We start from the raw sequence: 26805 nt of genomic DNA, 5'->3' as shown, positions 1-26805 counted from the left end.
CCTGGCCAAGTCCGGAACAATACTTATTCTAATCTGATGATCAATGGGCTCTCCAGCTGATCTTTTTGATGTTTGACATTGGAAATATACGAAAATGAGGGGAAAGAAAACTCAAGGACCACAAGGAAACAAAACAATGGATTATATATAATATATTTCACGTCTTTTAAAAATCTCTGAACTCTGCGAGATTCCTGGTCAGACTCATCGAATCGTTGTTCTCTGCACATCTCTCTCATATCACAGAGGAGGAGTTTTCTGGCGTTGTCGCCTTATCCAGTGTCATGCAGCTGCTTTGTCCAGTTGGTGCAGCATTGAGCACTAGATTTTCTACAGAGCGCGAGTGAGCGTGCCTCAGAGAGCCCCTGAACACCTGTTCGACACAACCTCCAAGGGATGAGGCTCTGTGGAAGTTTGTACGTCGTGGCCGAAGCAACTGAGCCACATCCTGAGCCGTCAGACGCTGACACGTGACGGCAGGTGGGGGCTCTGAGCGTCTGTTTGTGTGACTATTGTACAGCACTCTGGGTCCCATTTCCCCAGACTCTCCACTCGGATCAACAATCACAGAGGAGTAGTCGGGAGGAGGACGCGATGGAGATGCCTCAGTCTGTCTCCTGTTTCCACTAGATTCGCCTAAGATTCTGCAATTTATAAAAAAAAAGTGTAAAATGGATTGATGCGAGAATTAAGGCGGGAAGCAAAATATTTGTTACCGACCTCCGAACACTCCGACGGATGCTCTGACGCAGTAGTTTAGCTATCCTGGCGCCAGTAGCTGTGGTGTAGGAAGGAGGTGGCGTGTACTTTGGCGGTGCATCGTCCTGGACATTCTGATGATTCTCCAGGGTGATTGTTGTAACAGCAGCTGGAGAGGTGGGTGGACGTTGATTTTCAGGGCGTGAGAAATTCCGTACGCGTCCCTCTGAATCTACCTCAGGCCGATAGAGAAGCTGAATTCTCTGTAAAGAAAATCAAGAATTAAAATATAATCCGCAACTATTATGGAACAGCTCAAAAAATGGCACATAGGAGGTTCTATGCTCTCATCTATAGATTTCTACCTTAGTCAGAGAAATGTTCGAGTCACAGCAAATGGAGAACAGTCAAATCTGTTCTCATTTGAAAATGGTACGCCTCAAGGGGAAGTCCTCTCGGTCACCCTATTCTTAATAGGGATTAATAGTCTGCAGAGTCTATTCCCATCCGATTCCCAAATTAAGCTACTATTGTATGCTGACGATATTTCTATATACACCACAGGAACAAATACCGAAGAAATGAAACAAGAACTATACAGGATAAAGTTATTGAAATGGAAGATTGGGCTGCATCTCGGGGCTTCAAGTTCTCAACAAGAAAAACCGCGGCTATTCACTTTTGTCGTAAATACAAATGTATTCCGCCCCCAATAGAAATTGGAAATTGTGTTATCCCATATGAAGAAAACTATAAATTTCTTGGAATTAACCTCGATAGAAAACTTACATTCAAGGAGCATATAAAAAACTTTGAAAAGTTCGTGCAATCAAAGACTAAATATTCTACGTTGTCTCTCAGGCACAATCTGGGGAGCTCACCGAAAGTCCCTTAAGCAAATTCATCAGGCATGGATAGTCTCTAAAATGAACTATGGAATGGAGATTTACACAGGTGCATCTAAAAGTGTCTTACAAAGCTTAACTCTTTGGCGTCTTTAGGGTCATATATGACCCGAGGAAAAAAGTTTCTTTTTGGCTATTTACATTAATTGAAATCTAACTGGAGTCTTGAGAAAATGAGCCAAAAATCTTACATCCTTCTATTATGATGTCGTGCACGAACAGATAGATTTCAATTTATGTAAATACCCAAAAAAAACTTTTTTCCCCGAGTCATGACATTACCCTAAAGACGCGAAAGAGTTAAATGGCATCTACGTCGGAGGATATCGTATAGCAACTGGAGCCTTCCGTATCTCCCCTGTAAATAATATTCTAGCCGAAATTGGTGCTCCTCCTATTGGTTTATATAGGGAAAGCATCTGCATGAAAACAGCAGGAAGAATACTACGCAACCCTGGCACCCTTGGACACATAGAAATAAAAAATGCAACATCTTGCGAACACTGGAAAGGATCCTTTGGACCTGCTGTTCACAGTTTGAAGGAGTACCTGTGTGGCCGAAGTCCGATTTTGGAGACACATGAAAATGAAGCACCATGGCTATTTGACCCAAATTCTATCGATCTCAGTCTTACACTTCAAAAGCTGACAACAGCACCTGATGTTGTAGCTAAAGGATATTTTTATGAGCTCATAGAAAAATATGAACATACCTTCCCGAATACTCTATACACTGATGGGTCAATTCTTGATCAAAAAAACGGAGGATATGCTGTTACAACAGAAGAAATTCTTATTGCTAGTGGGTCTTCTGATGAACACTGGTAAATTTTTGAACTTGAAGCTCTAGCTCTACTCAGAGCTACAAAATATGCTTCAGAATGTTCAAATGACAAATTTATTATTTTTACAGACTCTTTAAGTTGTCTTCTGGCCATCCAAAACCGCTCAAAAATCATTAATACCGATTCGCTCGAAAATCATTAATACTAATGGAAGAATTAAGGTTGCTTGGGTACCGAGTCACAAAGGTATCCCCGGTAATGACAAGGCGGATATGGAAGCAAAGAAGGCTGCAAATGGCGAAGCCCCCTCTATCACTGATATAACCAAGAATGGAATAAAGTCTATCATGGTGAAAAATCAGGAGGATAAGTGTTCTGATTGGGTAAGAAGGGAAGTACGAGGCTTTACTGCAACTCTCTCCCCAAACATAAAAGGATTTTCATTAGCTTCAAACACTACAAAAAATGAAAGTACCACTATAGCAAGGCTCCGAATTGGACATACAAGATTAACGCATAAATACAAAATGGAACGTAACAACCCACCTGTATGTGAATTTTGTAACGAAACTCTAGACATTCCCCATATTCTTAACATTTTTGCCGAAAATACATTGCACCAAGAAATAATATTCTAGGGAACCAATCCATTCAATCCTTACTGTGTGATCCTATGGGTCACAGTAAAATAATAAAATTTTTACAAGATGTTGGACTACAAAAAGAACTATAATATGCCCCTGATCGTTCCGACGGGTTGACCGGGCAGTCAGTGGCCGCGGTACCTCAATTATTAAATACTATACAAACTATAAAATAAGTGAATTTTCATAAAATTAATATACACAGTTCTAAATACACATGAAAACAAAAATAAACAAAATTTTGCATGCACAAAAACAATAAAGGAAACACACTGAATTCAGCGAGCACACAAAACCAAAGGCGATATTAACAAAGCCTTAAAAATTTAATAATAATAATAATAATAAAATATAATCGTGAGAAATATAAAATTTTGATGTAACTCACATCGAGAATGTCAGGCGGTCCCTTGGTGATGTATCTGTAGATTTGGATGATGGCGACAACAGGAATGATTTGTAGGATGGCCACCTGAAGGAATCCACCAACTTTGCGTACCCACAGTGGCCAATAGTTATTTCCACGCCAGTTGAAGAATTCCCTGGCATTGGATATTTTGTACTCAAAGACCGCAAGAACGATCAGTCCAATGGGAATGAGAACGTTCCATGCAAATGCAATGAAGGCTGAAAATGTCTGTGTGAGATGAAGATCCTGCACCAGAAGATCCGAACTAAATGGCCTACCACGAATGAGGAAGATGGCAATGATCTGGGCTAGCCATACCAGCATTAACCACCATGCTCCGCCCAAAATGACGTCTAGAAAATGGATGACGCCAATGCCACTTTCTGTGGCCAGTGGAATAGCCAGCAAAAGGCCAGTGACGCAACTAAGCAGGACTGAGCTAGGGGATTCACCAAGGGAAATCGCTATGGGCTTCCACATGGCACTGAGCTGGGCCAGGGCGAAAAGGAGTAGCACCAGGAAACCCAGAAGGCTCCACACGGCAGAGATGTTGGTGCGAGAAGCGGCAGCTAGTGTGGCTGGGAAGAGTTCAGTGACCAGACGCAGTACCTGATATCCACTCTCTCGGGATGGCACCATTCCAGGACGCCGAAAACTCTCTCCCACAACTGAAGAGTATCTGGGCAGCCACTTGGATGGCAAGGATACAATCTGAGGCGGCAGAGGGGCATCCCGAGGATAGATAAAAATATTTGTGGCGAGATTCTCATAAGATCCTGGAAAATACAGGTAGCCGTAGTTGAAGAGGATCTGAACACAGCTATTCCCCAGCAAAGCAGCCATCATTAGTCCATAGACTGTAAATAGGGCCACCAGGAAGGCATCTCTCCGTAAATCCCTCCAGCTGGCTCCGCTCTTGGGAGCTGTTGCACGGCTGTAGATGGTCACAACTGAAGCTCCAGCTAGGCACCATGTGAGAAAAGTTTCCTGAGCTGCTGACATCCAGCTCTGGGAATTCATGAAGAAATCCTGCCAATCAGTGGCTGGGAAGATACTCTGGAAACTCGTAAAATCGATCATGGTGAGAAGTTTTGTGCAGAGAATTGTAATTCCAAGTGTTGGCAAAATGGCCAGAACATAGACAAATTTCCCATAGGAACGCAATCCTCGACAGAGTACTATGAATACTAGAGTCCAAAAGATTGAGAGATTGAAAGCTACTTGGAAGCGAACAGCACCCAATCCTCCGCCAGCAACTCTTCCTCCTGCTCCCAGATGCCATCTCTGTAGAACGACTCCACTGAAATAGTCAGCCACAGTGTCCGAAAGCCGAGAATCATTAGATACTCCACCTCGGAAGAGTTCAAAGGGCTCCTGCCAGCGATATCTGTCTTCTCGGGAGACAAAACTGTCCCGAAAATAGACTAGGAGCCAGCCAACGGATACAGCAGAATATAGGGTTACCAGACCCTGAACCAGCAGAAGCGTTATGCCCACTCCTCGGCTAATTGGACTTACACGCCACATGGATACGCATCCGGCTTTTAGTTTGGCGCCTAGGCTCATTTGTAGCCACAGCATGGGAATGCCGAAGACCACTGAGAGAATGAGGAACTGGAGAATGAAATTGGCACCAAAGTGGACACTCATCATGGCAAAGCGTGAGACATTGAAGAGACCCAAAGTGCAGCCCAAGGTGGCTAGGGCTCGGCTGAAATTGTGTGGCCAGGTGTTTTTGTCTCCGTCGCTGGACATGTCGTCGGGATCAGTCGGTACCTGGGTATCCTCCTCTTCAGAACTCGAACGGCTCCGGCGGGGTCTGAAATTAAAGGATAATCTTATTTCTGACCCAACTCACTGAAACAATGAAATTCTACGTAAACCATGGTTAAATTAAGCGAACTTCATGATATATCTGGCGAGAGAAAGACTTTTTGTTGGGTTGGCCTTTTAACTACTTTATTACTCTTAGGTGGCCGGGGAGGAACAGAGAGCGAGGCTAAAGCGATCTCGCCTTTTATAGGATGAATACTAGTAGTGCCTCCTGAAGGGCGGCAATGGAAACATGTTATACATAACACTTCAGACTAGAGCTTTAGCCCACACTTAGTGAGAGAAATCCGAAAAAGTTAAAATAACATTCAGAAAATGTTAATTTTACCCTGCAGTATTGATCCGAAAACGGTGTAAATATTACCCTTTTTAGATGTATTGGGGGTTAAAGTTACCCTTTTTCATGTTAATTTTACCCTTAAAAAGGTGTAAAATTAACATTAAAAAATGTTCGTATATTTTTACACCTAAAAAGTATTAAAGTTATGAGGAAAAAAAGTTAATCGCGCCCGCTTTTTTTCTCAGTGGAGTTATGTTGCTGAACCTCAGGTTTGAAACCCGCATTAGACAATGATTTAATATATACTGAAGCTCCAGAATAAGCTCCGCCCCTAAAAATGCCCCTACCACAAGATATAAATTATTAAAGTTTACCACCTATAGGGAAATAATATTAGTTCTGCTTCGATATAGTATTTTACACCAATTTTCATCGTATAGGAGAGACCTAGAAGTCTTCTGAAAAATAGGCCACGCCCCTTCAATTGATTTTTAAGCATTTTCTTTATACTCAAAATTTCCGATAAATTTGAGGAAATGACTAGGCTTTGGCTAAAGTTACTAAAATTAAAAATAATGGTGACACAGTATTCAAAAGTGAAACCAGGCTTTCTCGCAAGCAAGATTTTCGGAACATGCTTTATTATTATTTTTTTGTCAGTCCCAGAAGGTCACCGGTAGAAAATTCAAGAATTTTTACTGTCAGAAAAATTTCTAGGGACTCAATGAAGGGATTGGGGGATTCAAACCCGGGACATCGGCTCTACAAGGGCGTACCCAGGAAAGGGCACTACGGGCAGTTATCCCTCCTCCTACAAGATATTACAATACATCTAAAAAAAAGGCATAATGCCCTAGACAGTAAGACTTAAGCTGAGAGACGGCATACAATGGACTCTCACTCAAACGGCTCTTTTTCAATCGGGCGAAAAATTTTGTTGACAATTTTCACGTTTAATTATGAAGCCAATTCGCTCAAATTCGCTGTAGGGGAAGTGAGGGATAGTTCGCACGCTTTTTGGAAGTTAATATTCAAGATTTTTTTCTGGCTGAACGGTAAAATGGACAATCAATTGCGCTATACCACAAGAATCTCTGGTCTTTTAAGTTTCTATGCGTGTCTCATTCACTGCCGTAAAATCTTTTCTTTTTCCTGGACAGGAAAATGAAAAAAGTATGATGATTTGTGCGAACCTTGCCTGTGAAGACAAGATTCGCACGATGGGTTGTTAAGGTTCGTCATTGCATTTTTTCCTGGAATAACTCTTGCTCACATTTAAAAATAATTAACCGATTATTAGATTCAAGTTCCACGAATCCACGGAAACCATTATTTCACTAAAAGAAGGTATCTAAAACAGTTTTCTTCTAATTTTTCTGAAGCACTATTTTTCTTGCAAATTTATGTCGAAAAATCGACTGAATAAATGTGAAACTTTCAAATGTGACAACCCTAAAAATTTATCAGCTGTCTTTTCTTCATCTTTCTTTTCCTTTGTTTTCCTCTTTGAGGTTATCTTGTGATTTTAAGCTGCTGGAGTAACCTGATGAGTTGGCGAACCATAACACTTTCAGTGGTTGAACCAATACGCAGTGTAGTATTTAGGATTTTTTCGCCACTCGGAAAATAATTTTCCTCCGATGCAAAAAATATTACGTAAATATCAACCCAGATTAACCCTTCATCTATTGGTGTAAGTGATTATTTATGAAAATCAATTTAACTGTGAGACATCACACGAAATGTGAGTCATCAAAATTTCCCATTTTAGACCATTTTTGCAATTGTGATTCTAGAACCTAGGAAAGAAGGACTAGGTTGCTTATTTTTGCGGTGAAGATGAGGTTTAGGATTATCTATCTATTGCCTAAGAAATGAGGGACTAGCACTTTTCAAACAAAGAGAAAACTCGGATTGTTCGAAGGCTCGCGCGTGCGAAGCATCCCTCACTTCCCCTAGTTCTTCCTATTTTATCGTGATTCTTTATAATTGAGCGCTTTTTGTGGAATTTACAAAGGCTTTGACGCATCTATCTATCTATAAACCGGATAACATTGTGCCCCAGATTCCCGATTGAGAGAGAGTCTACTGTAGTGGAAAATGATGGAAAAATAGTTGAACCATTATTGCGAATATAATTGCGATTAATCCTTAAATCTGTCGAGACCCTAACACTAAAAATAATTTTAAAAAAAAAACACTAAAGATTTTTCAAATCTTAAGGGTATTTTCGCCGAAAACAGCGCTTTTACTGGCTTAATGGATCTTTTGTCAAATCTTATGAGCTTTTTAAAAGTTCCAAATTTAAATTAAAAATGGATTTATGGTGCAATTTTTAAAATAAAAAAATAAAACTAATATTAAAAGTTCAAAATAGTTTTTTGAAACAGCTTTGGGGAAACTTTTGATCAACTTTTCTCAAAGAAAGCTGCAATATTAGCTTGGAAAAGCTCTTAGGGAATCTTTCAAGTTTTCCACGTCGTGCCCAAAAATAATCAAAATCGGTGCAGTATTATTATTTTTGTTTTTTTTTTGATAAATTAAAAAAAACGGAAGATAGTCTTAAGATTCTATTTTTTTGGGAGATTATTTCCAAGCTAGAAATGCAACTTTCTTCCGAGAAAAGCTATTCAGATCAGTGAGAACGTTTTTGTACCTTTGTCTTAATTCGTCAAAATCGGTGCAGGAATGATTAAGGAACAAGATTTCTTCAAAAAACATTTCCTAAATGGTTTTCTTAAGATTTGAGGTTCTAAAAATAGTTTTCTGTGTTGTTTTTCTAGATCTAGATAACTTTTGTTTTTTTGCGTCCGGAAAACATTTTTTTTTTTTTGGAGATAATCGTTCCAAAAAATATGATTGCCCCCCTACTAAAATCTTGGCTATGTTTTTAGAGTCAAGTACTCTACCACTTGACCTATTAAGTATCCAAGATATACAAATAGGATCATTTAAAAAAATAAATTATTAAGCAAGCGTAAGCTATATAGTTAAACTTGGTCTGACGACTGTTTACGGCTTTCCTCCTTTTTAGCTAAAATCGCTAAAATAATCAAAAAATAAAATCAGATACATTTTACGTATTTTACAAAGCTCATAAAATTTACTTTCAATCTTATTTTATTTTTCTTTATATTTAAAAAAATCAATGTTTGATCTATATAACTTTTAAACCATATTGAATAGTCTCTATACTTCGGTCTACAAAAGGAAACTTAAATACTTCTTAAATACTTCTTAAGAAAAGTATTTAAGTTTCCTTTTGTATGCTTTTTCTTAACCCATTCAGTCAATGTACCAGAAATACTTGAGATAGAATGTTCATATTTTGGGATTAGTTTCCTACAGATTAATAGATGATTTTTTTGAAAAGAAAGAATTTTTACCTATTATTGGGGCGCGGGGATCCGCCCTCAAACACACGTCTTAACGTTCACTGAATTTAAATTCTGTGCATTAATTCATTACAAACTCTATTGCTTTAGATAGAGTAACTATCCAAGAAAACAAATTGGCAACCAGAATTCAAATCAGGAAAGAGTAAAGAGGCCAATTTTAATAAATTCGACGGGATGTCGAATTTTCCGTCCGCCATTTTAAGCAAAAATTTTGCATGACCTTTCGCGAGCAAGAAAACAATAACAAAATGTATTTTTATCTCTGTCGGACTATTTTTCCCAAGTAATTGAAGAACTAAAGTTACTAAAAATCCATTCCCGACAGCAATTTGAGTATCAGTTGCCCAGCAATAAATCATGTAAAATCACTCAATTTGCGTATGATGTATAATACCATGGTAAGGAATGGGTTAAATTGATAATTTTTTAAAATTTCCTTCAGTATTTGTTTTTTTTTTACCAGCACAGAAAGAATTCACTTTGTTAATCTTCTATACGACAAATCATTTTAACTTCACCGAAAATCTAATTTTAAGTCGCGACCCTTCTTCTACACAACCCTGTTATCCTTGCAAAGTTGAAGGACTTTCTCACGCACTGACCTCACAAAGACTGAGCTGCTGGTGGCCACAACTAGCATTTTCCCAAGCGAAAAAAAAAACAGCACCAAAAGAGAAGGACGCGAGGAAAAACACCAAGTCAGACAATTTTTGCCGCTTTGCTATTGATCGCAGAGACACATTGGAGTGTTTGGCTGATTGGTTTCCAGGACAACCCATCAGACACGCTCTTGGGCAATATACCCTCGCAATTGGGCCACAGTTCCGGTCAATGAGGGTTGTTAATTGTGGGTTTGGGGTGGAAAAGACTCACCTTTGTGGTGTTGCTGCTTCTGTAGAAGCCATCGAGCTGGAGGCCGAACTGGAGATTGTGGATGATGTAGGACTGGGATTCCGTGATGTAACCACAGAACTCACTTCGGATGTAGATGGAACTCGTGCTGGAGCACTCTGTGGACGTTGATGGGATACAATTATCTGAGGATTTCCAGCAGATTCGGCATTAATGGCCACAACACGGGGCTGCATCTCAGCTCGTCTACCAAGTTGCCGAGGACGCTCCTCTGATGGAGATTCAGGCAGTATGACATGTGATGGAGATATGGGGAGACTGTGTGTAGGTGGCAGAGGTGCTGGACGTACAGGACAGAGCTGAGGCTCTCTCAGAGTTACATTTTCCGTCAATCTCACACTATTGAACTCCACAAAATCCCTCAAATCTTCATCAGAAGCCATGATGGGTTCTTGTTGTGGTGCTTGAACTGATGATTCCTCGTGATCTTCAGGTAGGGCAATTGGACGAGTTTTTCTCATGGAAGTTCGCCTCCATCGCCGTTCGGGCAATTCTTCAGCACCTGGTCAAAGAAGAAAGACAAAAACAGCACTTTAAACAACCCCGTCGAAGGTCTTATTTTTCAGTGTCATCAACTTTTCTCGACGGTATCTCTTTTCCACTATCTGAACTTCCCGGATCAAGTCTTCGTGTTGACTTCCACCACTCTCGAGAGCCACTCGTCAACTGATTCTTCTGAAAATTCAATTCCACTCTTGCGTGACTAGTTTGTTTGGTGGAGGTGGACAAACACGCGGTGGGCATTCTTGAGTACTCGAGTTAGAGAGAGGAAGTGACTAAAATGCGGGACACAACATTTGGTATTCCACTCAAATTTCCCATATTACTTATCCATCGTCTCGTTTGCAAACACTCTTGCCCCGAATCTTCAGCATTATTTGCCCTCTTTTCCCCTCTGAGCTGAGCAAGTCTGTTACTAAATTATTTAGAATTTTTTTTTTTCTGAAATATCTCACACCATTTAGCCCCAATTTCCAAAAATACATTGACCCTCAGATATAATTAAGTTTTTTTTTGCATGATTTTGCAGATCTCTGTCCCAATTTCTACAATAAATATGACAATTATTCATCTTCCTTGAGAATTATTTAATGATAATGGATGAAAATTAACTAAAATTTAAACCCATGACATTAGAATTACAGAAAAAAATATATTTTGCGAAAATAGTAATAAAGGTACAATCCTTTCAGTACGAAAAACATAATGACCTTCAATATCTCTCCTTTAATTTGTCCACAAAACTTTAAGGAGTACTAAAGATTATTATCAAACATTGAAAAGCTTAATTGATTAAATTGCTTTAAGTGTGAAATCTTTAAAACTTGCTCGTGAATTACAATTATTAAATTGGGAGACTGCTTTGGATTAACCCTTAACTCTTTCGTCTCTTTTGGGACTCTGAGTACCCAAAGCAGCATATGAATGTTCTGTGAAAAACAATCTTTTTTAATTATTCAGAATTGATAAAAATCCGATTCTTGTGGATGATTACAAACTATAGGGGAATGTTGGCATGGTTCGCACGCAGTGAAGCTTCAAACGATGCCCATTTTCTCTTTGTTTGTAAAGATCTGGTTCGTCATTTCTCATCCCACCTCATGAGGTTCATGATTATCTATCTCATGGTTAAGAAAGCGACGAATTAACTCATTGAAAACCAAGAGAAAATGGGCGAATCATGCCTACATTCCCCTAAAGATGTCCAAATGTAGGGGAGGGTGGGGCAGTTTAATGACGGGGCAGTTTCAATTTTTGCATATTCTTCTTATCCCTTTGAAAGGAATGGGATAAAACCTTTATATTATTGAAGAGATAACCGAGACCCATGTTCATAAAAATAATTAATTTCGTGACGCTTCTCGTTTGAATTCTGTAATTGATTTTATAAAACTGCATCAAAATGAAACTTTTTGTAATGTTTTATTTTCAACAATTTCTGAACTATTGAACTTATCTATCGAAGTAACATAATTGTATTAAATTACCAGTGGTTTTATGATTATTATAAGGCACTTAGCGTTGAATGAAATCTAAGATGGTTCAGATAATTTTCATTTGAGTTTCGAAAGTGCGTGAGGGGCAGTTTCATGCAAGCACACTGAGAAGTTTCCAGTGTCTAACAATTTACGTTTTAATTAAAATTAACTTAAAATGATCATTGAAAACGTTTTGTAACTGTTTTTGTCGATAAAGTTCGAAATTATGGAAAGTAGTATTTTCTAAAAGTTCATAATAAAAATTAAAAAAAAATAATCTTTCAGTGTTTTTTAAGTGCTTAAAAATGATGAATTTAATTGTTTTAATATATTTTCAGAATGTTTTCAGCAAGATATTGAAAATTTTTTTAGTATTATAAAAATTCAAGACTTTAAAATACTATTATAAAACTGTTATACTAAAAAGGACATGTTCTAAAGCGATATAATGACCCAACAATGTACAGAATTAGCTTAGCACTACAAAAGTCATTTCATTCGTATAAAAATTCAAAGAAAACTGCTCAATTAATGAGAAATAGGCTTGGAAATCTCTAGCGATATTTTATTTTCTCTGTATGATCAATTAGTGTTCAAATTCTGTTATAAAGTTCTTGTTCGATATTTTTAGGTTTTTGAGTCTTAGAAGACTTCAAAATAGTAATTTTAATCAATTCTGGTATCGCAAGTTTCCTATAAACACGTTTTAACTTCCTCAAAAATTGCCTCATATTTATCTTGAAAGTGCCCCGCAATGGGGGACTTTCACACATTCTGCCTTTCAAGTGAAATTAATTTCTCCATAATAGACTAATGAAATTAAAGGATTATTGTTATTATTTTTATTAACCCTAAACACAACTGTAATTCACAGAATATACAAAGTTTTACTTCCGTTTATCATCTTTTTGCAAAATGGCCCCAAAATCCATTTTGCAATTTAGGGGTGAAACTGCCCCACCCTCCCCTAAGATATTTTTTTGTAGGACCTCAATTAATTCCTGAGCTTAGATATTTTTGATTAAAAAATGATGAAATTGGCTTGCAGCATATGCTTCGGTCCGGAAAGAGTTAATTTATTTACCGGTAAAATGGGTAATTTTTTGACAATTTTAGCTAATTTAGAAATCGTCGCTTGGGTCAGCAATTGTCGTAATTTACTCGTTACCTAAATTCAATTCCATTTCAATTTGAAGTTTATTTCATGCCTAAAGATACAATGCTGTTCCTCTTTAAGGCTATACAAAGAGCCTAATAAAGAGCCTAATAAATAAACAAAATTCTTTTATAGATCTTTCTCTATTTCATTTTTAAATAAAAGTTATTCTTTTTTTTTAGTAGAAAAATTACGTCCAATAAATTCTCTTCACATAAATCGATATATACACGTATTCAAAGGGTTAAGTTGCAATAATTGCTGATTTACATGTCGAGTAAGTTACGACAATTACTTATCCAAGCGGCGAAGAAAAAAATTCAATCGTTCAATTTTTTGAAATTGCAATAAAACTATTTTGAATACATGCATTTAAAGTATCGAGGATTTAAAGTACATGTCCGGAAGTGGCGAAAAGGAACCCTGAATTGTTAAAACGCTATATATTAATATAAGCATTGAAGGGTTAATTAAGAAAAAGCCAAGTTGAAGGAGATGAAATGACTAAATTTAACACGAAACTATTTTTATGCTAAAAAAAAGGCAATTTTGAAGATGTTCAGGAAGTGTTTGGCTAATTCCATTCCAAGGCAAAAGTAGCTCAACAAGATACTCAAAAAACTATACAGTTTATAAATCGATTAAGAAATTTTCAGACGAACCTTTATGATTTTTTTTTACGTGTGGCTCATGTGTAAATGGACAGCACACTAGAGAATGACATTAAAACCTTAATATTAATGAAATCTAAACCACGTATACATATACTACTATTATTAATTTTGGAAGACTTCTCATAAATTAATATAATTTTAAATAGTTGATTGTTGACTCGAGAATTAAATTACTAATGTAATTACAAAAACATATTTTAATGGCTGCAGAAGATCGGACAATGTTTTGGTAACAATGGCCAATAAAACTTGTGAGTAGTGAAATATTCTTGGAAAGAGGAAAATTATGAAGTTATGCATCTGGCACACCCTTTAGATCAGGGAAACTGCATGAAATCAAAATTCATATCCCTTTCTTAAATGTTTTGCTAGTTTTTTCTTAAGTCTATCCCACTCTATTGCACTCAGATTTAATAGAATTAAAATTGAATTTTTTATGATGTTCAAAAGAAGAAGAAGATTGAGAAAGGATAGGATCACGCAAAACGTTCGTGAGGGAAAGGGATGTGAATTTTGATTCATGAAATTTTCCTGATCTAAAAGGTGTATCGGAGCCATTATGAATCATTTTAATTTTTACTGACCAAAATATATTTAGGGTAGAGTCAGCCCTTTTCGCCATGTAAGCACTTTTTCGCCACCTAATACAAAACAACTAATTTAGGGCATTTAAGAATAAGTAGCATTTCAACACTCATAATATGTTCTGTTCTAATATCCCAATACGTTATTACGTCTCTTAATTAATTGAAATTCGTTTTAAAACAGGTGGCGAAAAGTACTGACTCTACTTTAATTGGGGTAGAGTCATCACTTATGGACCTTATACACTTATAACAGCGTGCAAAAATCTTAAGTTCTTGCCTGAAACAGATTTCGAAAAATCAAAAAATTAATAGTTTTTGATATGATTAAGAATTATGTGATTTTCTAAATCTGTTTTAGATAAAAACTTAAGACATTTGCAAGCTGTCGTCCATGTCCATAAGTGCATCTTTCATAAGTGATGACTCCATCTATTAAATTTGCCAATGTTTTCTCTGTTTTATTTGGACTCTAAATTTAGGTTCGCTGTTGATTTACTTGTCATTTTGACGTCTCCCTACAATATTTAAATTTGAAAATGTTTTTAACCGCTAACCAAACGAAATGTCTTTTTTTGGGTACAGTTACAGTATAACTAAATAGTATTTTCCTGAATTCGTTTACCAGGAAATGTTTAACAATAAATAGAAACCGTAGAAGCACATTCATTCAAGTCTTCCCAACGAATCAATCAATATTTGACTGGGTTATACTTCTTCAGAAGCCACCGCCAAATTTTACGCAAAGTATTTAGGCATAGTATTTGAACGAAGCATAATTTAAATTAAACCTCAGAGATATAGTTTGCGGAAAAATTGACCTTTTCGCATAGACTTCTCTTGAACTATTGGGTTTTCTTTGTGCAGCATCTCAGTGTTTTTTTTTATTGAATATAAAATATGTCAGTGTCTGTCTTTGGATTTTATTTGCCTCTGACGCACTAATCAATGGCTATTTGCACATTTTGAAATTATCATAAATTATGATGGCAAAAAATTTGCCAAATTAACACGTTGTGTTTGGTACATAAGAAAAATGTCGCGAACATTTTTTTTTATTGCATTTTAGAGGAGAATTTTTGTGAGAATTTCACAATATTTTCTCATCAATTTTAAGTCTTTGGTCGTGATTTTGTCGAAGAATACAAAACTGAGAAATCATAAGACAAAGAAATTGATTTGAGGTGATCTGTAAGAAGTTTCTCGCGCTCGATCACCCTCCAATTGAAAAGATCATTTCCTCCTATCCAATGACTCACCATATAATTTTCTATTGCTCAATTTGTGAATGGCAATTTGTGTAGATGGTTTTTTTTTATTCTTCCCGTAGAAGAATGACATTTTATCGCGTCGAAAGGGAGTCTTTATAGAGTGACTATATTTCTGTACTCAGCGAAAAAAAGAGGCTTAAATCAAGAAATCTTTTGTCCGTAAGAATAATTCTTTAATTTTTTTTCACTGCAATTTTTTAACGGAACTGATGGCTTAAAAACAAATTTAAAAAAAACGAAAGAAAACTTATGTACATATTTTCAGCTAAATTCTGCTAACCTTGAAACGATACTCGCAAAGCAGAGCCATATACTTGGTTAGCACTTGCGTTTGAGAACTGCTGACCGGTCAGCATATTTTTGCTGATCGACTCAGCAAAAATATGCTGAAAATGCTGCCCTTTTCAGCTAACTGTGCTCGTTGCATTTATTTCCATTTTTCGGTTCTTTTTTATTTGGTCTTTTTTCTATCCCTTAATTTTACAAAAATTGTAATACACTCAACTCTTCGTTATCCGGCACTTCGTTATCCGGGTGACAGCTGCCAAACACTGGCGGTTGATATATTCAAAATTATTTTCACTAAACATGAAGTTTGTCCAGAGTGAATTAAAGTATTATTAACATTGTATCGAAGTTTTTAATACATAATTGTGATAAAAAATGAAACATAAGCACACCATGAAGAAAATTCTCTTTTTCTTTGTCAGACAGAAAATAAATTCACACTGCACAAAATAGAAAAACCGTTGATCATTCAAAAAACCTAAATGTCATTTTGTCCCCCAGTCAGCCGGATAACGAAGAATCTACTGTACTAGAATTCCTTTTGTCAGTAAAATCTTATTTTATAATCGTTGAATTCAGAAAAAGCAAAATATAATTTCAAACACCCCGCGCTATTATCCCGGAGAAAAATCCTAAAAAGTAAAATAGCATTCCATGTCAATTTTACCCTTACTTACACTAATGATCTGAAATCGGTGTAAAGGAAAGCTCGCTACCTTCGGACGACTCAAGCTTCGAACAAATAATTATTTTTTCAATACGCTTTTAGTGATTTTGATCCATTATAAAATTATCAATTTTATTAGATATGCCGATGCCTCAAATCTCCTGATAAGAGCCGTGAGTCTAATCCGCAGAAAAAAATTAGTTGTCCGAAGGTAGCACGCTTTCCCCTAAATACTTCCTTTTTAGGTGTATTAGTGATTACAATGTTACTCTTATGAAAAAATTACATTTAAAAAGTTACACAGAATTACACAGAAAAAAATACAATACTTTGTAAAAAATGTTTGTAAATATTTGCGAATTCCTACCGGGAATCGTAAATCGTATAACGCACAAACAGTTCATAAAAGTTTGTACTTTTTTCACAAACATTGTTAGAAATGATCACTGGACAAGCATTTTTGTTCTCTTGCAAATATTTGCTCGTACATTTTTGTTTGTCAGGAAAAGCTTTACGAACAAGTGACAAAATTTAACAAACATTTTTCGGTGTCTTTACGAACATTTACAAACAAATGTTTGTAAAAGAACAAGAAATGCTCGTCAAGTGATCATGTTAGGAACAATTTTGTTAAATTTTACAAAGTTTTACGATCTTTTAAGTGTGTTACAGTAGAGTCTCGCTATAGTCCATATTTGGTTTCAAATTTGACACTTGGGTCGCACTATAGTCCATGTCATTTTTTAAATTTATCAACGACTTTTAGTATTGAAATTGCTCGACGGCTTCCACTTTCTTTGCGATTGTGGTACTTGTCCTTGCTCTCTTCATTCTGGATCACAATTATCACAACTACTTAATAAAGTTTGCCAAAAATATTAAAATAATTATGCATGTCGCATACTAAAAAACATAACCTAACTTAAAATCAGTGTTTTGAAATCAACGGTCGATAAATTGTGGACTATAGAGCGATGGCCTATAGCGAGACTCTACTGTATACTATTTCTGAACACTTCGTAAGTCCGCGATGGAAATTCGCAAACATTTATGAACAACTTTACGAAATATTTGTTTCTGTGTAGGGAAATATTGATATATTTTTGCCGTTATGACGAAAAAGAAAAGTTAATTCTACGGTCCTTTTTTCTCAGTTACATACAATTTTAGTAAATTTCCCTCAATAGGTTTAGGTGAATAAACAGAATCTATTCAATTGAATCCCCGCAATCTTATTGATTTTTTTAGTGCAATTTCTTACAATTTTAATGACTATCTTATCCCTCAATTGTTTCCACGGCAGCTTCTTGCGCACACAAGTCCCATCCCGGACTCTGTGCCTGGTCAATGGAAAAAAAATAATAAGATACTGAACCGTAAAGAAGACAATGTGCAATTTCCATTAAACTGACCATAAATTCTACGCTCAAAGTCTTTCAATTGAAAATTATTCTTGGCAATTCCTTCTCTGCTTTTGGGTCATCTTCGTGGTAAATCCAGCGAAAAGCTCCCCACTTTTCAGCAATAATAAATAATTTTGCTTTTCATCCAGTAAAATTTCATTAAAAAAATCTTACATTTTGCAATTTACTTCCTGTTAGAAAAGAACCCTTACACTCTTCAATCCTTTTTAAGGATCATTTAAACGAAGGTAGGGGAAGGGAACTCTGGTTTCGGACACTTCTTCTGGCCTACCTATATGGCAATATATTTTAATAGCTATTCTTAAGTCACACTTCCTGAATAAATTAAGTCATATAGGGAGTCATAGTCAACAAATGAATACGGGAACAATATGAAGTGTTCGAAGCCAGAGTGTGTGCAGAGCCTGAAAGCCTTCTCCTAATTGTACAGTAGAGTCTCGCTATAGTCCATATTTGGTTTCAAATTTGACACTTGGGTCGCACTATAGTCCATGTAATTTTTTAAAATTATCAACGATTTTTAGTATTGAAATTGCTCGACGGCTTCCACTTTCTTTGCGATTGTGGTACTTGTCCTTGCCCTCTTCATTGTGGATCACAATTATCACAACTACTTAATAAAGTTTGCCAAAAATATTAAAATAATTATGCATGTCGCATACTAAAAAACATAACCTAACTTAAAATCAGTGTTTGAAATCAACGGTCGATAAATTGTGGACTATAGAGCGATGGCCTATAGCGAGACTCTACTGTAATTGTAAATTAGATTTGAAATTTTTTAAAATGAAAATCTCCCAATTAAACTTTATTTGTAAATAAGAAAGATCATTTTTCTCTTAAAATAATTCTTCTCAAGCACTAAAATAGTTTAGCATTTGGAGTTCATTCTCAATGATTTTTTTCATCCCACTGCATCCAGAATGAATTGATTTACTTTAGCTGTTGGTCATTAACTTTATTGTCTCATTCATCAACTTTTCGTTTCACTCTCTTGCTTTTTCTTTTTCTTATTGTTAGTTTTTTTTTTCGGCAAAATGGAAATCCGCGTGTTTCTATTTCTTCTGATGAAACGCAATAAAATGGAAATCAATTTGTTTTCACTCACAAAAAGATTTTCAAATAGTTTTTCGTGGTGAGTTATGAACATGTTTTATCTAGTATCTCATTTTTTTTTGTGTAGAAAAATGATTAGTATGTAAAACCTTCAAAATATTATTCATATGGCGTACGATGGGAAAAACTTGTGCATCTCAAAGTGCTAGGTCAATATAATCATGCTTACACTTGAATTTTTTTCCTTCAACATATTTTCCCACATATATATAGAGCGATTTGTATCGCTTTTACTGAATATTTGAGCAAATTTTTGGAAAGGTCTTAATGGGGTTTTGAGTGGTTTCAGAGCCCCCGGCACATGGAAGTTGCAACCCAAAATTGGTATAAGAAATTGAGCAATATACGTTTAATTGTTTGTCATGTTAAAATTAAACTCGCATTGTTTGTACAGAAAACACAACGTTTTTTTTTTCTTAAATGGTTATATAATATCCTCTGTGCGCTAATAGAGGAAAATTTAACTTTAAAATAACCAAAAACCAAGAATAATCACAAATAAAAATTGTTGTTCTTAAAATATTTTCATATAAACTCAAGCTTATTGTCATTTCACTTTAATTGCAATGTGTGTTTTATTTTTCTGGTTCTCTTTTATACAAAGTTCTTCAACAACTTTTGTGGTTTTTTTTTGTGTCTAAAATGTGAAATGCGGAATGTAATCTTTAAAAACAAGAATAGATTATCAGATAAAAGGTCACCTTAACAACTTGTTTAAAACACAATTTTATGCTTATTAAATTTAGTAATAAATTTTATTACTTAAACTCGAGATAATTAACTATACATATTGATGGTTGCGATCTAAAAGGTTGTTCTTTAATTAAAAAGCTATATTCATACAGACGATACAGACCAAAAGAAAAGTCTAGGTATATAAGGGATTTATGAATTTCATTATTCGAGTTCAAATAGGTAGAAATAATAAAAAAAAAAGATTTGTGGTATTAAGTGAGATTTTTAACAATCTCGCCTATTTTATTCATTCTTGTGTTTGTGCTTATAACTAGTGGCTAAACAGTAATAGATAGTGACTTATACGGACTTCAGACATAAGGCTTAGCCATATGGTTTAACTGCTCTAATTTCATAACAATCACAATTTTTTTGGAAAAATTTAACTTAAGATCGGATTATTAAAGTTAAATAACCTACGTTTTCAAAAAGCAAAACAATTGCTCGCCATTTAAGATTTTGGAACCTTCGGGAACTGGGCTGAGCCTCTAGTCTGAAGATCGCTTTACGGTCTTCGACTACAGCGGTTTTCACTGTAAAGATCACTTCAAAATAGAGGCTTATTTTATTCTCGAAAATATGAAATTTCTAAAGAAGAAATTGTATCTATTCCTAATCTGTTAGGTCGATTAGGTCAATTTGCTCTTAATACAGGTTCCTAAGTCAGAAATTACAGTAGTTTTGTTTATTGAGAAATTATTGGTAAATTTAAGGAATTACAGGTAGTTCTTGAAGAATATTTTCTGAAAATTTCATTAAAAAATTTAAAACAATTTAGGCATTAGGAACTGATTTTTGGAGACCTTTTTGAAAAAAAAAAACAAACTTTTCAGTAGTAGATTTATCTGAAGTCATAAAAGTAAATAATTCCCTGTTAGTTAAACTCGTACATGAATGAAGGATATTTTCTTTCTTTCTTTTGTCTTGTTCCTCACTTTGTTTTATTTGCTAAATGGAAATGCTAGGTTTTTCAACTCCGGATGAATCTACTCAAAGTAATCTTATCCATTACAAAATAAGTTTTTCTTTTTAAAAACGTCTTCAAATATCAAAGCCCAAACCAACACTCTTAGAAAAAATTAGTTCGTACAAGCTCATATGCAGTTATTAGAACTATAAAATATAGTAAATATAGACCCAACTATATATTTAGTTTGGGTAACTAAATGAAATAGTTGACCACAGTTTGTTAAAGTATCCTTTTCATTTAGTTATCACAACTAAATCAAAATAGTAATGGGTACTATAACATATTAGTTCCAATTACTAAATAAATGGGGTTGATACCCATCTTATTGGCTGTAGTAACTATATCATATTAGTTGTGGTTACTATATAGAATTCATTGTGATGCATATTTCTTATTAGTTGCTTAAAATTCGAAAAAGCTTCAACGCATTACTAAAATAAAAACCACTCTTTACTATTGGAAAAGTAGTCATAACTTTATGAAAATATAGGCCCATCTATTTACATTGGTTGTGAGAACTAAAAGGAATTAGTGACCAATATTAGTTGGGATAATGATTTCATTTAATTAACACGAGCAAATATAATTGTATGAAAGCATTATGAAATAATTGCCGCAACTTATCCACGTAAATATTGTCTTATATTCTCACTACTAATACATTTATTATGAGTATAATGTTTTAAGAATATAAGAACAATTTTAAATAGATTTGATAATAATCGCCCGAACAACTAATTTTCATTAGTAATCACGTCTAAACTTTTCTAAGAGTGAACTACTGCATTTTTAAAATTTTGAAATTACATATTAAAAAAATATATAGTTGAAATATCGTATTCCGAAAAAAGTTTCGTCAAATCAGCAGGATAAGTTCGTCAAAAGAATGTTTTTCATATAAAATTCTCTAAAAAATTATCAAATTCATAAATAACAACCCTTTGACAAAATTTGAACAAGATTCATTATTTGTCCACTTAAAAAGGCTTTTTCAGAGTACTTATCATAAACCATAAAGAATAAATCTTATGCCTAAAACCGATATTAACCCCATAATACCTAAGACCTGGCTTAAAGTAATTATAATCAAAATATTGGGGAATCAGTGGCGCAATAGGCAAGACCGTTGGCTCTTGGGCGGATCGATTCCCCGGCTCGATTCACTGTTGTGAGTTCGAGTCCCGCCCGGTGCAAAGATCTGAATGTTTAGAAAAAGACATTTTCACTGTGATATAACGTAATAAAAATGCACCGCCTCGCCCAACAACTCCGGGAGCATGGAAGAAGCATTCACCACACTACGGGAAAGTGCTCCTGGGCGGACTTCGCAGATTCTTCCAATACGGGATATTATGACATTGTAAAAATGATTACCTTGTAATAAATATCTCGATACGATAATAATCAAAATATTGATTTGGCTAATTTTCTACCAGTTTCCCACCAACTAATCCGTTTCTCGACTTAAGTCGAGGGACGGATTAGTCAGTAACTGGTGGAAATATAATCTGCTAATTATTTTGATTATAATTACTTTAAACTGTCTCTCGGCTTAAGTTGTAAATGAACTAAGCCTAAAGGCATAAGATTCTTTCTAAACATATCCTGTATTTATCCTTCATTTCCTTGTCCTCTGAATCACTAGTTCTTTCATTTATATCAAAAACATATGGCTGTTATCCAGAAAGATTATAATTTTATAGAAATTATTCATAGATAGTATTCGAGGTTTAAAGGATGACCAAAATCGAGCTACATAAAGTTCATGAAAACAAAATTCTAATTCTTCTTACAAATTCGCGAAGTGTTTACCGCGAAGTGTCTTCAACAAAATCATGATATTTTAAAGAATTATGCATTTAAGGAAAGCGTGAAACAATGGAGATTCCTGATTATTTACACTGAAGAATTCTTATCGTTTTCTTTTTCAATAATAATTACTTTGTAAATGGAAAATTAGTCAGAGAAAATGTTTATTAGTTCAGTAGTGATCGTTTAGCCAAAAACAAACTTATGAGGAAATATTCTAAACGTTATATAATATATAGTTGTTACATAAAAGGGTTACAGGGTTTTTGTAGTAATTGATACGTTGTGGTTTCAAAGAGCATCTGTTCTTTTTGGTCACAGGAGGGATTCTCAAGTCTATTCATCAAATTGAAGGAAATGACCCGGAACTTTCGAAGCGGGAGGGTGTTAAAGGGAAGTGGGAGAGACTTACCAGGTGGTCCGGGAGTGCCACGATTTGGTGAAAAGGCAATTGTACATCTGAATGGATGCCCACGCGGAACATTTTCAGAAGTAGTTGTCCTTCTGATTTTTGGCAATGTTCCGCCCCCACTGCTACTCTCACTGGGCTGCCATTGCCTCTCACATCCCTGCTCCACCTCGTCCAAATATGCATCCAGTTCCATGAGAGTCTCTGCAATATCGGGCGTTTCTGGTGCTGATCGATCAGTCGTGTCCGCTGTGAATGACTGCGATCGTGTCACAATCTGATGACCCTCTTCGCCTTTTCTGGCCACCGATCGAACAGTACAGTACACTCCCACGCCTCGGTTCAGTGGGGTTTCCTCGTGATTTTGTGGATCAGGGGATTGGGACAAACGGCTGGTGCCTCTGTGCCTACCTATCGTGCAGATTCCACCTATAATCTTGTCATTATCGTCCACCTTGTGAACTCGACGTCGTGGCAGAGTCCAGTGATTTGTCTTACTACTCTCTCCACCCACACACTCCTCATCCATGCTATGCCGCCTGATTTCCGTGTAACTCGTGTGACTGTCGATTGACCCCATTTTCCATGCGATCTCTTCCTCAAATATTACCACAAAAACTGTACTTATTTTTACGTCAACGATCAGTCTTTTCTGCAGACACTTCTATGGACAGATCACTTGAAGCTCACACCACTTAAATAAAAATTTTCGAACCTAATATATCGTGATATTTCCCCAAAACGATCATTATTAGTTTCTCCACAAAAGCTTTTGAGCGTTTATCTAGGAACAAGATCACTTGAGGATCGCACTATAACGTTCACTAATTTTTCTATTTTTTTTCCGAAGGTTTTACACTTTAATTTCTCAAAAAGAAAATTTTCTAGCTAAGATCTCGCGATCTATCCCATGAAGATCACCAGTTTGTTTTACAGAAGATTTTTTTTCTGGCTGAAGATCAGTCTTTTCTGGGCGATAGATCATTGTCTAACGTCACAAAATTAATTTTCTGAGTCAAAGAGTCCACCTACGATGCTTTTCATCAATATACGATCACGATCACTCCTTTTTTGCACTGAAATATCACTTCTTTGTCAGTCTCTTCTGCTCCATTCCCCCACAAGATCGCAAAATCTCAATAGGTCTACGGTACTTGAGACATTATACACAAACTCTCTCTAGCTGGAAGCACTTCTTGCTGAAATAAAGACAATTTCATACTTGCACGATCATCAGCATCATTTTGTATTCACAATTTGTCTAAGTGGATTCTCTCACTTTGCCTTTTTTGCATTTATTTGTCACGTGACCCAAAAAGAGCTGGCTTGCAACATCGATATTTTGCAAAACACTTCTTGTATTTTAAATATTGTCGCAATATTTGATCACTGGTTGAGGAAAAGCCACCAGGAAAAAAAAACATCCAAACACATTGTATGTTTTTATTTCTCTTAAAAAAGTAAAAGAAAAAGAATTTCCGCCATTGAGCTATATATTGATTCCAGTTTGGAGAATGGATGATCACCAAATGATGCACTTCCATGAAACGATCATATCCCAAGGAAATTTTGTCATTAAATTGCAAAACTAAGACTGACGGACATCACACCAAACTGATAATAAAATGTTTATGTGGAAAATTAGTGGTGTGCAGTTGAGAAGGTACGATCGCAAGTTGATCATGTTTGCGTGATCGCGGATGGGATATATTTTGTGTTCGAAGAGGGAGGACCTTGAATAGTCGACTGTTTCTTGTTAAAAATCACATTGACCTTCTAAGAGAGCGGGAGCAACATTGGTAAATTTTTCACCCAAAAGATCCACTCACGATCACTCTTGGTGACTTAATTAAAATTTTAAATTTCTATATATACAATTTATGTTTATTCCAAATTTTTTGGCTTCTCTTTTTTTATTTATAATGTTTATTAACTCATCACGAAAAGCACTCTTTAACTAAATGCTAAAATGTTATTGTGCAATTATAACGGAGTGACTTTTTGCCACTACAAAGTATTTTTTTCACTACCATTTCTTATACTATCTTTTTACAGTGGGTCCCGCAAAATAAGAAGTGCGTATCGAAAATCTCCTCAAATTCACCTTTTTACATGAAATTCTTATTTCACAGCTATTGTAGGGGAAGTGTGCCAAATTTCGGCCAGCGTCTAATTTCGGCCACTTTGAGTATAATTTCGGCCATGCAAATAAATTAATTAAAATTATGTATGTAATCTTCGAATAGTCAATGAATTCATTTTGCTTTCAAATATTTATTCATTTTAGGATGTATTAACACAAAGACTGTTAAATTTTAGGTATAATTTAAATTTTAAATTGCGTTGTGGAAACTCCGTGTGGAAAGAGTCATACAAAAAATGTGACAGATCGATTGTGTCTTTAGCAGTCTTGTGATTTGTGGTGAAGTGCAGAAGGTTTTCCTTCGGTGTTTTTCATGAAAATTGATTAGTTTTCATTAAAGATTGTTTCTGTTTATGTTAATAGTGAATCAATCTTTAAATTTCGGATAAAATTTCCCAGTTGGATCCTGTATTTCGCTTAAAAAAGTATATACTTCGTGAGCGTCTCTCCGGTGAGGTAGTGTTGGATATTCCGGCAACATCTTTTGCTTTCCTAAATTTCTTATTAATTTTATGTTTTCTTTTTCAATTTCTGAATTCTACAATGTCCAGAGAAGAAAACCATCGCTTCTATGAAAAAGATGATGTGGAAAAGGCATTGGAAGAGTTCAGGGAGTGCAAATTGCTACGGGAATCTGCGGGTAAATTTGAGATGCTACTCGTCAGGTGTTTAAGACAAATTACACGGAAGATCTCAGGGCTTGTGAGTCATATAAACGTATTAAATTAAATATTAAACTCGTTCCTTTTGACGTTTTGAAATTTTCTATCCGTTCCGTCACAAAAGGTGGTCAGATAAAAGGTGGCCGAAATTTCACACAAAGTGGCCGAAATACTACCCAAAGCAATGTCCATATTTTTATTATTTTTTTAATATTTTAGGAAGTGATTTAAAGAAAACAAAAATGATAAACTAGTCTTGAAGGTTCCACACAACCCTCCCGAAAAGAAAGCAACAAAAAATATCAATATTAATTAAAAATATTGCATTTTAAACTTAGGACTTCGGTGCTTACATGCAACTATGCCGAAATTTGGCACACTTACCCTAATCATTTTAAATAAAAATAATTAAATAAAATTGTGAAACAGAACTGAAAACGAGAGGTAAAGTCTCTTACACGGGTTTGAGACTCGAGGTTTAGCCTTAGGTTTAGCCCAGTTCTGGAAGGTCTGAAAATTCTATTTAACAGGCAATTTGAAAATTTTCCAAAAAGTCTTATCTGATAAAAGAAAATAAAGAAGTTAAGCCATATGGCTAAACCTTAAGATCCAAATAGACTAAGGTTGATCCTCGAGTTCTATATGACTCGTAAAATTTGGCGGTAAAGAATTATGGCGCTATTCAAATGAAAAATGAAAAGGAGAATTTTTCTCTTGAACATGTTTTTAGCCGGTGGCAGCCAAAATCCCGAAAGCCAAAATCCCGAACGCCAAAATCCCGAAAGGGCCAAAATCCCGAAAGCCAAAAAAAAATCCTGAAAGGGATGAAATTACATGGAAGAAAATGTTTAGAATAATTTCCTAAAAGACACAGAAGATGTCCCTTTGACTCCAGCAAGCGCGGGTACAACCGTGGGAGTAGCTGTGACACTTTTGAGAATTCGGGATTTTGGCTTTCGGGATTTTGGCCTATTCGGGATTTTGGCTTTCGGGATTTTGGCTTTCGAGATTTTGGTGTTCGGGATTTTGACCGGGACCCGTTTTTAGCACATG

At 35.6% G+C, this 26805-nt stretch overlaps 1 protein-coding gene across 7 annotated transcripts in view; it reads right to left on the bottom strand.

The window, feature by feature from the left end:
• Positions 1-137: 137 nt before the first annotated feature.
• Positions 138-26805, bottom strand: part of LOC129803750 (sodium-dependent transporter bedraggled) — a 28895-nt gene continuing 2227 nt past the window's right edge. For 5 of the 7 annotated variants that reach the window (XM_055850525.1, XM_055850528.1, XM_055850532.1 and 2 more), the window contains exons 2-6: positions 22951-24146; positions 9827-10367; positions 3422-5261; positions 721-962; positions 138-644 (exon numbers count right to left, since the gene is read on the bottom strand). In XM_055850525.1, the coding sequence (XP_055706500.1) occupies positions 236-644; positions 721-962; positions 3422-5261; positions 9827-10367; positions 22951-23527 (3609 nt within the window). In that variant the 5' untranslated portion in view covers positions 23528-24146 and the 3' untranslated portion in view covers positions 138-235. Of the gene's footprint in view, positions 645-720; positions 963-3421; positions 5262-9826; positions 10368-22950; positions 24169-26805 lie in introns of all 7 variants that reach the window. The other 2 variants (XM_055850527.1, XM_055850529.1) reach the window with 1 other exon arrangement.

Source organism: Phlebotomus papatasi, chromosome 2 (assembly GCF_024763615.1).
Source record: "Phlebotomus papatasi isolate M1 chromosome 2, Ppap_2.1, whole genome shotgun sequence".
Classification (NCBI taxonomy): Eukaryota; Metazoa; Arthropoda; class Insecta; order Diptera; family Psychodidae; genus Phlebotomus; species Phlebotomus papatasi.
Note: the sequence above shows the minus strand (reverse complement) of the source record. Positions and strands in the feature narration are given on the sequence as shown.